At 31.4% G+C, this 14,198-nt stretch overlaps 1 protein-coding gene across 12 annotated transcripts in view; it reads left to right on the top strand.

Annotated features, from left to right (window-relative positions):
- Rdl (Resistant to dieldrin) overlaps positions 1-14,198 on the top strand; it is a 334,093-nt gene that overhangs the window by 142,290 nt on the left and 177,605 nt on the right. For all 12 annotated transcript variants that reach the window (XM_076765717.1, XM_076765712.1, XM_076765708.1 and 9 more), the window contains exon 2: positions 6,485-6,582. In XM_076765717.1, coding sequence (XP_076621832.1) covers positions 6,485-6,582 — 98 coding nt within the window. The remainder of the gene's footprint in view (positions 1-6,484; positions 6,583-14,198) is intronic.

Raw genomic sequence — 14,198 nt, 5'->3', positions numbered from 1 at the left:
TCTGTAACGGAATTCTCTTGCTGTATGGAGAAAGTGAGTAAGCAAGATAGAAGGAAAGGAAAGAGGAGCGTTTCGTCCTGAACCTGCTGGTGGATTTATTAGCAAGACAACTTTAGCCAGCCTTAGATACCGAAGCATAGGTGAAATAGATCAGTCGAGTACTTGTGAGAGAGCGTAGCCTTCTGCTGGCGAGTACGAGAAATATCGCCATAAATAGTTTAATTGTACACGAATATAAATTTCATCTACTATCTGTCCAGGTCCCATAATGTTTACTTACACTTGTAATTTCGTTCTGTATCACAGACCAAACGTTCTTACAATTAATTTTGCATACACGGTGTGTCAAGTAAGGCAACCCTAGCAGGCCCGGTCTTAGACGCCGGAGCATTCAATGGTCGATCGAGTGCTTGTGAGAAAGGTACAGGTTGAGCGTCCCTCTGCTGGCTAAACTGAATATCATTTTGATGCAGTCAGATCATGGTTAAAAGAAAATTTACATTTTTAACGTGTTCAAACGTATCGAGTGACCCGCCTTTTGTAAAGTGAGATCTATAATTCTCAGGCAACAACATTCATGGCTGACCACTTGCAGTTATTATAGTACATTGTGTTGGTAATATATGAGATCTAGTTTCGTCTAAAATGTTCGTGAATATCGTTAAAAAAAAATAATTACAAATTTCGTTCGCAATCTATACGTATCTATCACCACCAGTAATAATTCAAAAAAATCAAAAGTTAGTTTAAAAAAAAAATTTGTGAATTGAAAAATAAATAACGTTTCAATGATTATCTATGTGTGTGTTTTGACTCTTTGATCGAGCGATGTTCGTGTTAAAATCTGTATTTGGACATTAAATGATCGATTATATTATGCTTCGTTGATCAGCTTAGTTAATATTTTTTAACTAATGATAAATAGCCTGTATTGTCAACCAGTATTTTTATTTCTGTAAGTAAAGCATAATTTTAAAGTCGATAAATTGTTTATAAATTTTGTATAAACAAATAATCGAATCAACAATCCTTCTATTAATTAAACTCTTACTGTATTTAAGAATAGTCTTTATCAAATATTCAAGTGATATTCGAATGACCAAATATCAAAATAATTCGAATTTTATTTTAAAACCGATACATATCATTCTTGATTTTAAATGAGAGTTTTAAAATAAACTTATTTATTTTTAAAAGAGTCATCTATAAATTAATTTAGTGATAAAAAACATATAGAATATATAATAATGAAAGGTATATTTGTATTTAAGATTTTTATTATGGTACTTTCAAAATGATGTCAAATTTTTAAAGAAAGAAAATTGTTTATCAGTGTACTTACGTCTTCTTATAAATAAATGTATTCATTCGCTCATTTCAATGGAAATTATATTCTTTCACATGTATTCTTGTACTATAACGGCATAATAAGTAATATCATAATTGGTGTTGGTATAACTGAAATGTGGACTTTAGAATATTTTTGATTCTTATAAAATAATTGTAAACTTCAAATTGACTTACGGACAAAAATGAATTTGAATTTGAATCTTACCAATGCGATTTATTTTAATTTTTGAAAAAAAGACGAAACATCTTTTGCTATTACAAAATTATTTCATTTTCCCTCGTTTAAGTCTCAGTGATCCCTGGGCTACGGGGTACCCGACATTTCCCAGAAGTACAATGCTTCTACATATATCATCTCACGAGCACAGGTCAGGTGCCATGGCTCTGTAGCGATCTGTACTAAATTTCAAGAGTTCAAGATTGGATCCTATGACCCCTATGCATTAATTCTATCATATCCCATGAGTTGGTGATTACGGTTCATGAATCACGAGCTATTCATACCGAAATCTACAAACTTGAAGTTTTTGGTCGAATCCTATAAGTCTGGAATTCTCCAATATGGCTGATTTTAGACTGGAGTAGTGAATATCAGTTTCTGCATGACCGAAGTTTTCGATGTGGGGTCGTACGAGTCCCGAGTTGTTTGGTAAATGTCATGACCTCGTAGGGTCATCAGAGTCGAACCCTAAGTCTGAGTTTCGATATTAAGAATGAATTATTAACTAAACTTGAGCGAAAATGCTATAACATTCATGTAGGATATACTTTTATGTAATATTATATATATGTGTGTAAATATGCGTATTTATACAAGAATATTTCAAATATCGAAATAAAAAATTAACTAACACCTAAAATTCTACAGCCAGATTCTTACACTTACATATTTGTTTTTTATATCGACATCATTTTTCTCGACTATTACGTTTTCTATAAAATACGCTGAAGCATTCTACGTTATCTCTCATTATTTTCTAATATTTAGAGAATATCACGAAGAACTTGTTATGATTAAAATCAGCCATTAAATCGTCTAAGAAATGTAACTGACATTTAAATGCCCGAGTGACCTATTTGTTTACTCGCTCCAAGTCTTTTAATTTTTCTAGATTTAATCCAAAGGACCGAACGATCTTGATTTGACAGAGGTCATATCGAAGCTGACACACCAATTATTGCAAACTCTAAATCAAGATGGTTCGATCCTAGAAACAGGAGATGAACACTTTTCATCGTTTAAAAAGCAATATTTCTAGTAGTGAAGTATATAAATATAAAAATGACATTTACGTTTCTTTTACAGATATTAACCACGAAGAAAATTTATCCTACAGACGATAGTAATTAAAATATCAATATCTGTTCCTTTGAGACTTTCGTTCACTATGCTGAGTAAAACAAGATAAAAGAAAATTAAAAAATTTAACTTTAAGAAAATGATCAATGTCAATTTTGTGACAAGTTTTTTTAATAAATTACCATCGATCCAAAGATGTAGAATTCGCCATGACAGAACATATTTTCTACCCTGTGCAAGCACTTTTATTTTCAATTACCTCGATAATTTACTTTGACAACGATCTGTTTTGAGATAAATTGTACCATACCGCGATAAAGGATTCTTTTAACTTCTCTATGTAAGGTATTGTCTTGCATTTTCTTCGAAACGAATCCATTTTATGTTGCATATTATTCACATTTATTAATTCGTTCTCGATTCTCGTAAGTATTTTTAATAATGGGTTTTCCCTTGAATAAATTCAAAATCTATTTTACAGTTGTAATCAATTCTGTTCCAAACCATCAGGTTACTACTAGCAATTTTTTTTCTAGATTTTACAATTTCTACTTTACGTAAATTACGATAACAATAAATAAACCCGTTTAGACCGTTTGAACTTTTGCTCTAGTCTGTAAATAGAATCTGTTTTCATTTTTTTTCCAATACACTTGCTCCTTATATAGTTTGGTTAATGAACGCTTCCGTACCATTTTCAATAGCTGAATATTTTCACGTGATTATAAAGCACGTTGTATATTGCGAACATTTGTTATAATATCTGCTTCGTGAGCAATTTCCCTTGCAGTTAAAAATGAATTCGAGGCAATAGAAATATAAGTCTGTTTTGCACATTCAAATCAAAGTGATGGTCTAGAACAACGTTTCTCCTCCATCATACTGTTACAAACCTTCTCGAAAATTATGAATTACTTTACAACTTCTTTTGATTACACGTGAAATTTTTGAACAGTAAAATTTTGACTTCAATTCAATGATTTTTGTAATTTTTGTCTTACTTATTTACTAATGTTGAACTACGCAATAATTACAAAACGAAGTTTGAATGTGTAATCATTTTGGCTCCGAAATTTTTGTTTGTTTACGATGTTAATAGTAACAGGTGAAAAGAATGATCCAATTCCAGGTCAAATTCTTTTCTTTTGCATCGTGACATTTATGTGAACTTAAATTATTTCTAGGATATTAAAAATAGCACATATTTATTGTCATTTTATCCGGGACTGAGTATACATAGCATTTAAAAGTATAAAAAAACAATACATGCAAAACTTACTAGGTTCGACGAGTAAATATTTTTTCTTTGTGTGGTGATATAAAAAATATTTCAAGATTAACTTGATTTTTTTACCAAAACGCTATAAATATTAATTGATTGTTTGGTAACACTTATTCAAACGAATTCAAAAACATAAAGTGAAGGTCATTCAAAGTCATAAAATATTGAAAATTAATGAGATTTCTTAAAATGTGATGGTGGTGTATTGTCTGTCAGACCATTACTCACAGTTTCTACTAGTTTTAATAACTCTCGAATAATGTAAGCTTCTTTGTGGTATTTACAGCATAAATTAATATCTTATTTTAAGAATTTTAATTGAAAATGTAGTTAATATACATAGGTAATAATTATTATAATCTTACAATAGGAAGCAAAAAGAAACATATACTTATTATTATTGTGAGTTATAATGTTAATTTTGTAAGTATATCGATCATATTGATAACGTAGTTTGTATTATACATAATGTGAAAAAAATTGAAATGTTTATTTCTTCTTAATTCGGTTCAGTTTTATCTTACAATTAATTCCTTATTAGGAAAGTTTTAGGTGTTTTTCATTTGCAGTCATCAAATATAAAATATATATACTATTGTATTATTGGAAATTATAAGTATAATGTTTAATCTTGATAATTAAATTACTAAAGAATATTTATAGAACGTATAAATATAAAATATGTAAGAACAAATTTTTGCTACATATTTAAAACCTAATTAACCTGTTTAATAGTTGCAATTAATAAATTACTATGAATTCCATATTTCTTAGTGTTTGCCGAAATAAATGTTTAAATATAATTATTACCTTTTCTTTCCATGTGTTGGTGTCTGGAAAATATATTAACTTTATTCTTAAATGATTCTAACTAATTACACTGAGATTCTAGGATTTTGTTGACAATTACAAGTAATTTGACGATCTTCTCTCGCGGTAGTATAACTTAAATTTGCAACGGTACTATACTGTAAATATTTTTTATAAATCTTGTCGACCACATTTTTAATAAAACTGTACTTTTTTGCTACTATACAGTAACTTAATTTATTTCGACAGTTCGGACAGACGAATTTGATTTGAAAATTCTTTTCTTACTGCCTTCTGCTGTTTCCTTGCAAATAATCTATTTTGTGCAAAGCTTACACATCAACCAAATAGTTCATTTACTTCGCACTTGTTAACATTTTACGCGTTGTAATAACATCTTGTACAAGTATCCACTTATTTTTGCCTCTTGACAATCAACCAACGTTTTCGTTAAATGTACTTTATGTCAACACAAATGTGAATATTAATTTTAATTATTCACTATTTTAGTAATAATCTCGAGTATTTTAGTGAAGAATAAGTAGAAATTGTAACAATCTTCAAAAAGTTGTTCCTTATCCTCGTAAAGTGAGAAAACCCCCATAAAAATGGTCCAATATTCAAACGACCATAACTCCTACAATAGTCAATGGATTTCATTGAAATTTAGTTTGAAAGTAGAGCTCATAGATACCTACAAAAAAGTATTAAACAACATTTCCGTACAGCGTCAAACAAATTTATAAAAAATAAAAAACGAATTTTTAAGAAAAATCGTAGGTGCCTAAATTTTTGGGCAAAATTAAAAAATTCAAATCGTTCTAAAAAAATTATTTTCGCTTGCGGGGATCAATTACAATCATTTTTAGTAAATAGACACACTCCCAAAATCCTACGCATTTTCGAGAAAAAAATTCATTACTGAAAATATAATGTCTGACCATAACTGTCTGTTACCCTGAAAATTGAAAAGTTTCAATTCATTCTGGAAAAATTATTTTTGGTTGCGGTGGTCAATTACAATAATTTTTGGTCAATAGCCATGCCCCCGAAATCCTACGTACTTTCGAGAAAAAAATTCGAATAGGTGGACAAATTTTTCGAAAAAATTAAAAAATTTCAAATCGTCCTGAAAAAATTATTTTTGGTTGCTGAAATCAAATACAATCATTTTTAATGAATTCACACACTCACGAAATCCTACGTACTTTGGAGAAAAAAATTCTTTACTGAAAATATACCGTATGACCAGAAATGTTTCTCCGAAATTTCATGCGTATGTTAATAACTTTTTAACGAAGCCTCAATCAATAAATTGGTATTCTTGATTCTCGTCTTATTTTGGCCTCTAGAATCCCCCATTAACATTTTTCCCAGGGGTGGCCGAACACCCTTTATAATGTATGAAACTTGAGTGTATAATATACTACTTTGATTAAATTTAATTTATACCTATTTCCTCTACCTGTCCACCTAACTTAGTCCCACAACTGTAAAAGTTTGCAACTATCCATGAGAATGAAAAGAATATTTTCCGAGCGTATTCTGTTTGTTCTTATGATGCTTTAACCCAGTATTATCTAAAATTCATCTTTCCACCGTCAGAGTAACGGTGAAACGGTAACATTCCGGAAACTCGTGCGCGTCATCGTACGTATGTGGCTCGTACCTTTACTCTCATACCTCCTGAACTCTTCTACTAGAGGGAAGTTTCACAAAATCGTTATCCTTTTATATTGCAGAACCGGCGGAGGCAGTATGCTGGGTGACGTCAACATCTCCGCAATATTGGACTCGTTCTCCGTCAGTTACGATAAAAGAGTAAGGCCGAACTACGGAGGTGAGTAGGGTTACGATTTTTCCCGCCTATCGATAGTCCGATCATTCGACCACTTTGCGATAGCGTCGATGTCGTGAGCAAAACTTAAACTTAGTCGGTGCGTCCGACAAACCGTTTTACAGAGACCGTTAGAGACACTCAGGTTTTGCCAACGATGTTCGATTACTTTCGCGTACCTGCTTACTCGTCGCATCTCTGATAGTCGTTGCACGGACTGGGCGTATCGAGAATCCATTTCGCAGCGAACGTAGCCACCATCTCGAGAATTGTACACGAGGAGCGCGAAATGGCGAAGCATCGCGAACGGAAGCCCAGGGATTCGAGACGATGGCTCCGTTCGCTGCGAACGTCGAAACAAGAGTAAAACGTGTGCTTGGATTTAAACGGTATCAAATCCGCGAAGGGAAGCTGACGTTAGTGCTGAAACGTGGATTGATTACGCACGAAACGGAGGAACTAACGTCGATAAAGTAGAAATCGATCGAATACGTGTTAACGAGATAAAATCGTGCGCGTACGCGAGAACGAAGTTCTCAGGAATGGCGTGATAACGAACGAAAACGGTCCGAAAACGTTGATCGGGACACGACAAAGGGACAAAAGAGAGACGACAATGTAAAAGAGGGTGGAGCGCTCCGGGAAATATTTTTGACGCCGCTTACTCTCTCGTCGCGGGCGATACAGAAAAGAATATTCGGGACAATAGGGAGCAAGCTCGTGGGCGTGTACTTTGCCGTCGTCAAAATTCTCAGCTTGGAACGGACACTGAATGAAAAGTTGCACCGTTCTTCGATCCCGAGCGGACTAGCTGTTTTTGCCAACGTTTTATCAACCGCGACTAGAGAGCAATATCAATCAGGTTTCGACAAACAGATCGAAATGGAATCTTCTTTTATGGATAACGAAAATTAGTGTTCAATGAATATACTACGCTAATGGGATTACTGTTCCTTCCATATTAATAGACTGCACTTAATATGCAAAAGTATGAGAAATACTTAAAGTAAAATCGAATTACTATATTTAGAGGTTGAGATAATCCTCTACAAAGCTCTCATTTTATTAATTCTATTAATGAAAATATGAATTTGCATAAAGAGCCGCAGTTTAATTATTAATATATCGAATGAGGCGTTTAAAATAAGTATCCTAGAATTGAATAATTGAATAATGTTTATTTTTACAAATTTGGGCATTATTCAATCGTGTTATTTAATAAATTTGTCAAATTTGTCAAATAACATGATTGAATAATGCCCAAGTTTGTAAAAATAAACATTATTCAATCATGTTATTTGACAAATCTATTAACTAACATGATTGAATAATACCCAAGTTTGCAAAAATAAACAAGTTATCTAGGATACTTATTTTAAACGCCTCATTCGATATATTAATTCTCTGTTATTCTACTCTGAAATATATTTTTCAAATAAATAAATTTTATTCAATTACTCACTAAAAGTTGCATAAACTTTTGGATCTTATCTTTATTGGTAATTTAATGCGAAATAATTGAACTAGGAAACAAATATGTCTGGTGCAGTATGTGTTCAATTACATGTACTTAACAGAAATCATAAGTTTTCGGATTATCGCGAATATTTTCGAAATGACATGAAATATATAAACCAAATTAAATTCAAATTTTTCAGGTTCTCTATTTCGTATAATGTGACGACGAAAAATTTTCGAAAAAAACTTGTTTTCAAAATTTATCTCCACGACCACTTTTTTTCGAATTCTTTACCGCTACATTGTAGAATCTAGTTTCATTCACTATAGGGATTTTTTTTTAGTGGATCGATGTACTTTTTATATACTTTCTAGTAAAGGTTTAGAAAACAAAGACGGTGATCCATAATTCGAAGTTATACAGAGTCCCTTAGGTCAGTTATGAAGAAAAATAGTTTGCGTCAAGAAACAATAGTACAAAAATTTACATTTTTATTTACTTTATTCTAATATGATGGAAAAGTTATGAAAAATGCATTTAAATAGCCGATTATACCGTGATTGCAATTTGTTCTATATTTATCTTTCTTTAAGGTTTTTTTTTAATTTATAATACTAATTACCTTATTATTTTAAGCGTATACAGGGTGTTCGGCCACCCCTGGGAAAAATTTTAATGGGAGATTCTAGGGGCCAAAATAAGACTAAAATCAAGAATTCCAATTTGTTGATGGAGGCTCAGGTTAAAAAATTATCAACAATTAAATTCAAAAATTTCAAATCGTTCTGGAAAAATTATTTTTGGTTGCAGGGGTCAATTATAAGCATTTTTGGTGAATAGATATATCCATGAAATCCTACCCACTTTCGAGAAAAAAAATCGGGTAGGTATTGAAATTTTTTGGCAGAAAAAAAAATTTTTCAAATCGTTTAAAAAAAATTATTTTCTGTTGCAAGAGTCGATCGCAATCATTTTTGGCCATTACATATACCCCCAAAATCCTACGCATTTTCGAGAAAAAAATTCCTTACCGAAAATCTAATTTCAGGCCAGAAATCGTTGCCCGAAATTTTCTGCAAATCTTTAAAACGTCATAACTTCTGAACAGATTGGACGATTTTAATGTTTAAAAAAGCAAACGACGCGTATTTTAGTGTAGAATAAGTAGAAATTCTAAACATATTCGAAAAGTTGTTCCTTGATTCCCTAAAATGAGAAAAACCCTATAAAAATGATCCAATTTTCAAACAGCCATAACTCCTACGATAGTAAATATATTTCAATGAAACTTTTTTCTGAAGTAAAGCTCATGGGTACCAACACAAAAGTATTAGACAATTTTTCTGTAGGGCGCCAAATAAAATTATCAAAAATGAAAAATGAATTTTTAAGAAAAATCGACAGGGAGGTAGGTGCCTAAATTTTTCGACGAAAAAAAAATTTCAAATCCTTCTAAAAAAAATATTTTTAGCTGTAGGAGTCAATTACAATCATTTTTGATGAAGAGTCATACCCCCGAAATCCCACTCATTTCCTAGAAAAAAATTCGAGAATGTGTGATATTTTTCGACAAAATTAAAAAATTTCAAATCGTTCTGGAAAAATTATTTTCGGTTGTGGGGGTCAATTACAATAATTTTTTATGAATAGATCTACCCCCGAAATCCTAACCAGTTTCTAGAAAAAAATTCAGTTCGGGCGGAACTTTAAACGTTAATAACTTTTTAACGAAATCTCCATCAACAAATTAGTATTTTTGATTTTCATCTTGTTTTGGCCTCTAAAATCTCCTATTATAATTTTCCCAGGGGTGGCCGAACACCCTGTATAAGCCTAGTTATTTTATTTAGTGAACAGTAACAAGAAAGTAATAAATTTGTATAAATATATAATAAAACATTCGCGATTGTTGTATATGTCCTTTGTTATTATATTTCATTCTCACTTTCTTCGGATGATAATACATTTTTGAGGGAATTATCTCTAAGGAACGCAATATCATATCAAAACTAAAATATCATAGAATTGTTGTTATATACGAACAACATCCTACACCTCTTTCATCTATTTTGCAACTACACACATGTTCAACAATGTTGCTTCCATTTTTGCTTTTATCTAATAATGTGTCTAAACGAAATATTTTAAACTATTTGAATGACGAGAACAAATTGTGACTGCAGTAATAAACTGTTGGAAGCACAACTTTAATTTGATATTCATGATAGCCAATTTTCCAGGGTGTTTTCGCAATTTTAAATTTAATATCGCCATTTTCATTTAAATGATTTTTATAATAACCAAGAGCTTATTTTAATTGATAAATTTCACATGTATACATACAATGTGTCTCACGAACACTGTCCATTAAAATGTTTTCAAAACTGTTAACGATACTGATAAATGTTTCACACAAGTATTAAATATCTTCGAGAGAAGCATAATTTGATGCAATTAGTTTGTGTTTAAACGTACGCGTAGAGGACATGTACGGGTCAGTAATATTTTTGTAAATAAAGTTATAGATTTTGCAACCACTATTCAATGCAGCTCGTCATTTCTTGTAGAAACGTATTGAGTCATTTATGACGAAAACCTTTTAGTTTAAAAGTTATTTAATACTAGATTTACGGGAACCATCAATTTGACGGGTGTCAGATTCCATGTTAAAGCTACAGAACGCATGAATATTATTTGTTTGAAATTTATGTTGAATTCGGTCAATGTAATTACACAAATGTATATTTTAATTAAAATAGAAATCGTATTTTAATGTAATCGTCAACATGAAGCGTTTCAATAAAAATATGTGCAATCAGTGCCTGTTAATCCGGTGTTAAATGTAAATATTTCTACTATACCATTAAAATGTTATTCTAAAATAATATTCTCCTTCATATGACATTCAGTATTTTTTAATGCATTAATCGATTCAACTTCTCATTCCCGACAAAGAAGTACTGTATTATTTATAACAAAAAGCCATTCAAAGAAATATTTCGACTTAATAATTTAAAAGCTTCAATATTTACGTTAAAATATCTTCTAAACTAATCATGTTTTACCATAAGTGGCTCAATAATTTTTCACAGGAAAGGACTAGGTATAACAAATTATGTATTAAGAAATATATGATTTCGTTTAAAAAAAATATCAATAACTTTTTACTTACTAAAGAAAAAATTACAGCAGATTATGCACGCCTCAAAATTTATTTTGCCTCAAACATATTTCGATATCATCAACACTTTTGAATGAACAGAATTCGTAAGACATACTAATACATACAGGGTGAGTCACCTAACGTTTGCACCTGAAATATCTTTGTTATTTTTAAATATACATCAAATATTTTAAAGACAAAATTGAATGATACAATAGGGCTCACACGATGCCAAAAATATTTTTGTTTCTATGTCATTTTTTTTAAAGAAATCAAGGTCACCCTTATTTTTTTAAAATAGCAACACCCTTTTTGAAGCACCTTCAATGATAGTCCCTTTCATTAGGAATTCAGTGACTATAATTATTCAGGGTCATTCAAGGTCACGGTCGGAGAAAATGTGTAAAATTTAAAATATGAAAGCAGAATACCTGTATTTCATAAATGTTCAAAATGATGACCATTTACGTCGATACATTGCTGCAAATGGGCTCTGAAGGAATGTTGAACTCTGATAAGTACATCCGAGGTGACATTCGCACATACTGTGATGATCCGCTGATGCATATCTTCAACTGTTGTTGGAGCATTTGTGTACATGGTCACTTTTAGCAGACCCCACAAAAAGAAATACAGTGGATTTAAGTCAGGCGAACGTGCTGGCCATGAAACAGTACCACCACGTCCAATCCATCGGTTTGGAAACCTAGAATCCAATGTTTCTCTTGCTACTCGTGCATAATGGGCCAGACAGCCATCATGTTGGTACCATATATCGTAACAGTTTTGTAGAGGGACATCTTCTAACAAAATTGGTAGACCTTCTTGCAAAAATTGAGAATATTTTTGCCCTGTCATCGCTCCGGTAATGAAGTATGGTCCGATTACTTTATCGTTCATTTACCACACCACACATTTACGCTCCATTGTCTTTGGTGATCAATTTCTCGAAGCCAGTGCGGATTACCAACAGACCAATAATGGACATTCTGTAGATTAATTGAGTCATGATTACTAAATGTTGCTTCGTCCGTAAACAAGACATTAGAAACAAATGAACGATTTTGATATAATCCTCATTGACAAAAATTAATTCGACATTGAAGGACCTTAGTATGTTTACTACGAGTCCCACTTGCGATAAACGTATTCTGCTTTCATATTTTAAATCTTATACATTTTCTCCGACCGTGACCTTGAATGACCTTGAATAATTATAGTCACTGAATTCCTAATGAAAGGGACTATCATTGTAGATGTTTCAAAAAGGGTAGTCCCATTTAAAAAAATGAAGGTGACCTTGATGTCTTTTAAAAAAAATGACATAGAAACAAAAATATTTTTGGCAACATGTGAGCCCCATTGTACCATTAAATTTTGTCCTCAAGACAGTTGACGTATCTTTAAAAACAACAAAGATATTTCAGGTGCAAACGTTAGATGACTCATCATGTATAAAAATCACACTTATTTAAGATAGAGAAGAGATCCAGTATCACTTCAATTTCAACACTGTGAAAATACATACACTTATAATGACATGTAAGGTAATTCTTTCTCCTTCACATTTTGTGATAGACGCGTATTTGAGATCGTGAAAATTTGAAAATTAAGGAAAAATCTTAAAGACAAATACGGAATGAATTGCAACCACAGTATAATCGTCTTTTTAAATGCATTTTTCATTACTCTTAATATTCGAATAAAACAAATATTATACTTTTTGCTCGTAATGATGCATATGAACATGCTATGAAATAAATTTCGTTCCCGACCAAAGCGAAAAATCAACAATTTTTAACATTAGCTGGCATCAGTTGATAGGTTTCCTTTAAAGATCAATATGGAGAACTCAAAACGAATTCGACAATTTCGCGTATCTCTGAATCGCTGATTTTAAGGTAGTCGATTTACTCTACCTATATGTATTATACAATTAATTGAAAATGTACATTCACACCCTGTACGTTTCAATAGTATCGAGAATATTAAAATTTCGATAATGTTGTAGGTATTAATTTGTCAGTTAACATACAAAATGTTAATACATTGATTAAGGGGTAAGGCCACTGTAAAAATCTGAAATAAAGCGTTTTTTTGTGATTTTGTTTTAGATGTATGAAAAAGTAAGAGGATAATAATATTCAAGAATGTTATTAACCATGTCGTTAAGTGTTAAAAAAGAAATATTTATTAAAAAATAGTACAAAATGACAACGCTGGAGCCATTTTCGCGAGGCGTGTTGAATTTGAGGCGCTCTGCGGCATGCAGTGTATCTGGAACAAAACAAACAATTTTAATCTACATGTGTATAGCTAGAGTAATACTTAGGGGATCTTCGATAAGTTAATTTTAATATCATTTATTGACAAATGATTGCCCCATTTTTTGTACAAAATTGAAATTTTACTTCCAATGTTCGCCAATCAGACAAAAATTAATGTTTCAAAAATCCCCTACGTATTTATACTCATGTAGATTAAGAGAAAATTTTTTGCTTTTCTCCAGATACAAATATGCGTCATTTACGTACCGCAGAACGCCTAAAATTCAACATGCCTCGCGAGAATGGCTCCAGCGCTGTCATTTTGCACTATTTTTGAATAAACATTTTTTTTAAACACTTAATGACATGGTTAATAACATTCTTGAATATTATTATCCTTTTAATTTTCCATCCATCCAAAAAAAAATCGCAAAGAAACGCTTTATTTCAGGTTTTTACAGTGATTTTACCCCTTAAAGGCAGGCTTTATGTTGCTAGTAGATAATACTTATACGGCGTCTTTGAAAACAGAACATGTATTCTTATCTAAATATTGGAATAGGTTAGTCGCCATAAAATAATAGGACAATGTTTAAAGATGTGTAATAAAGAATTCAATGATTAAACTTTTCCATCCTCGTTTTGTAATTTTACTTGAAATTGATTAAATTAATTTGGTAGAGGTGGAACAAAATTCTGCTGATGCAGTTTGATGGAGCAATCACGTTTA

This window comes from Colletes latitarsis, chromosome 5 (genome assembly GCF_051014445.1).
Source record: "Colletes latitarsis isolate SP2378_abdomen chromosome 5, iyColLati1, whole genome shotgun sequence".
NCBI classification, from domain to species: Eukaryota; Metazoa; Arthropoda; class Insecta; order Hymenoptera; family Colletidae; genus Colletes; species Colletes latitarsis.
This window is presented reverse-complemented; position numbering and strand designations above follow the sequence as displayed.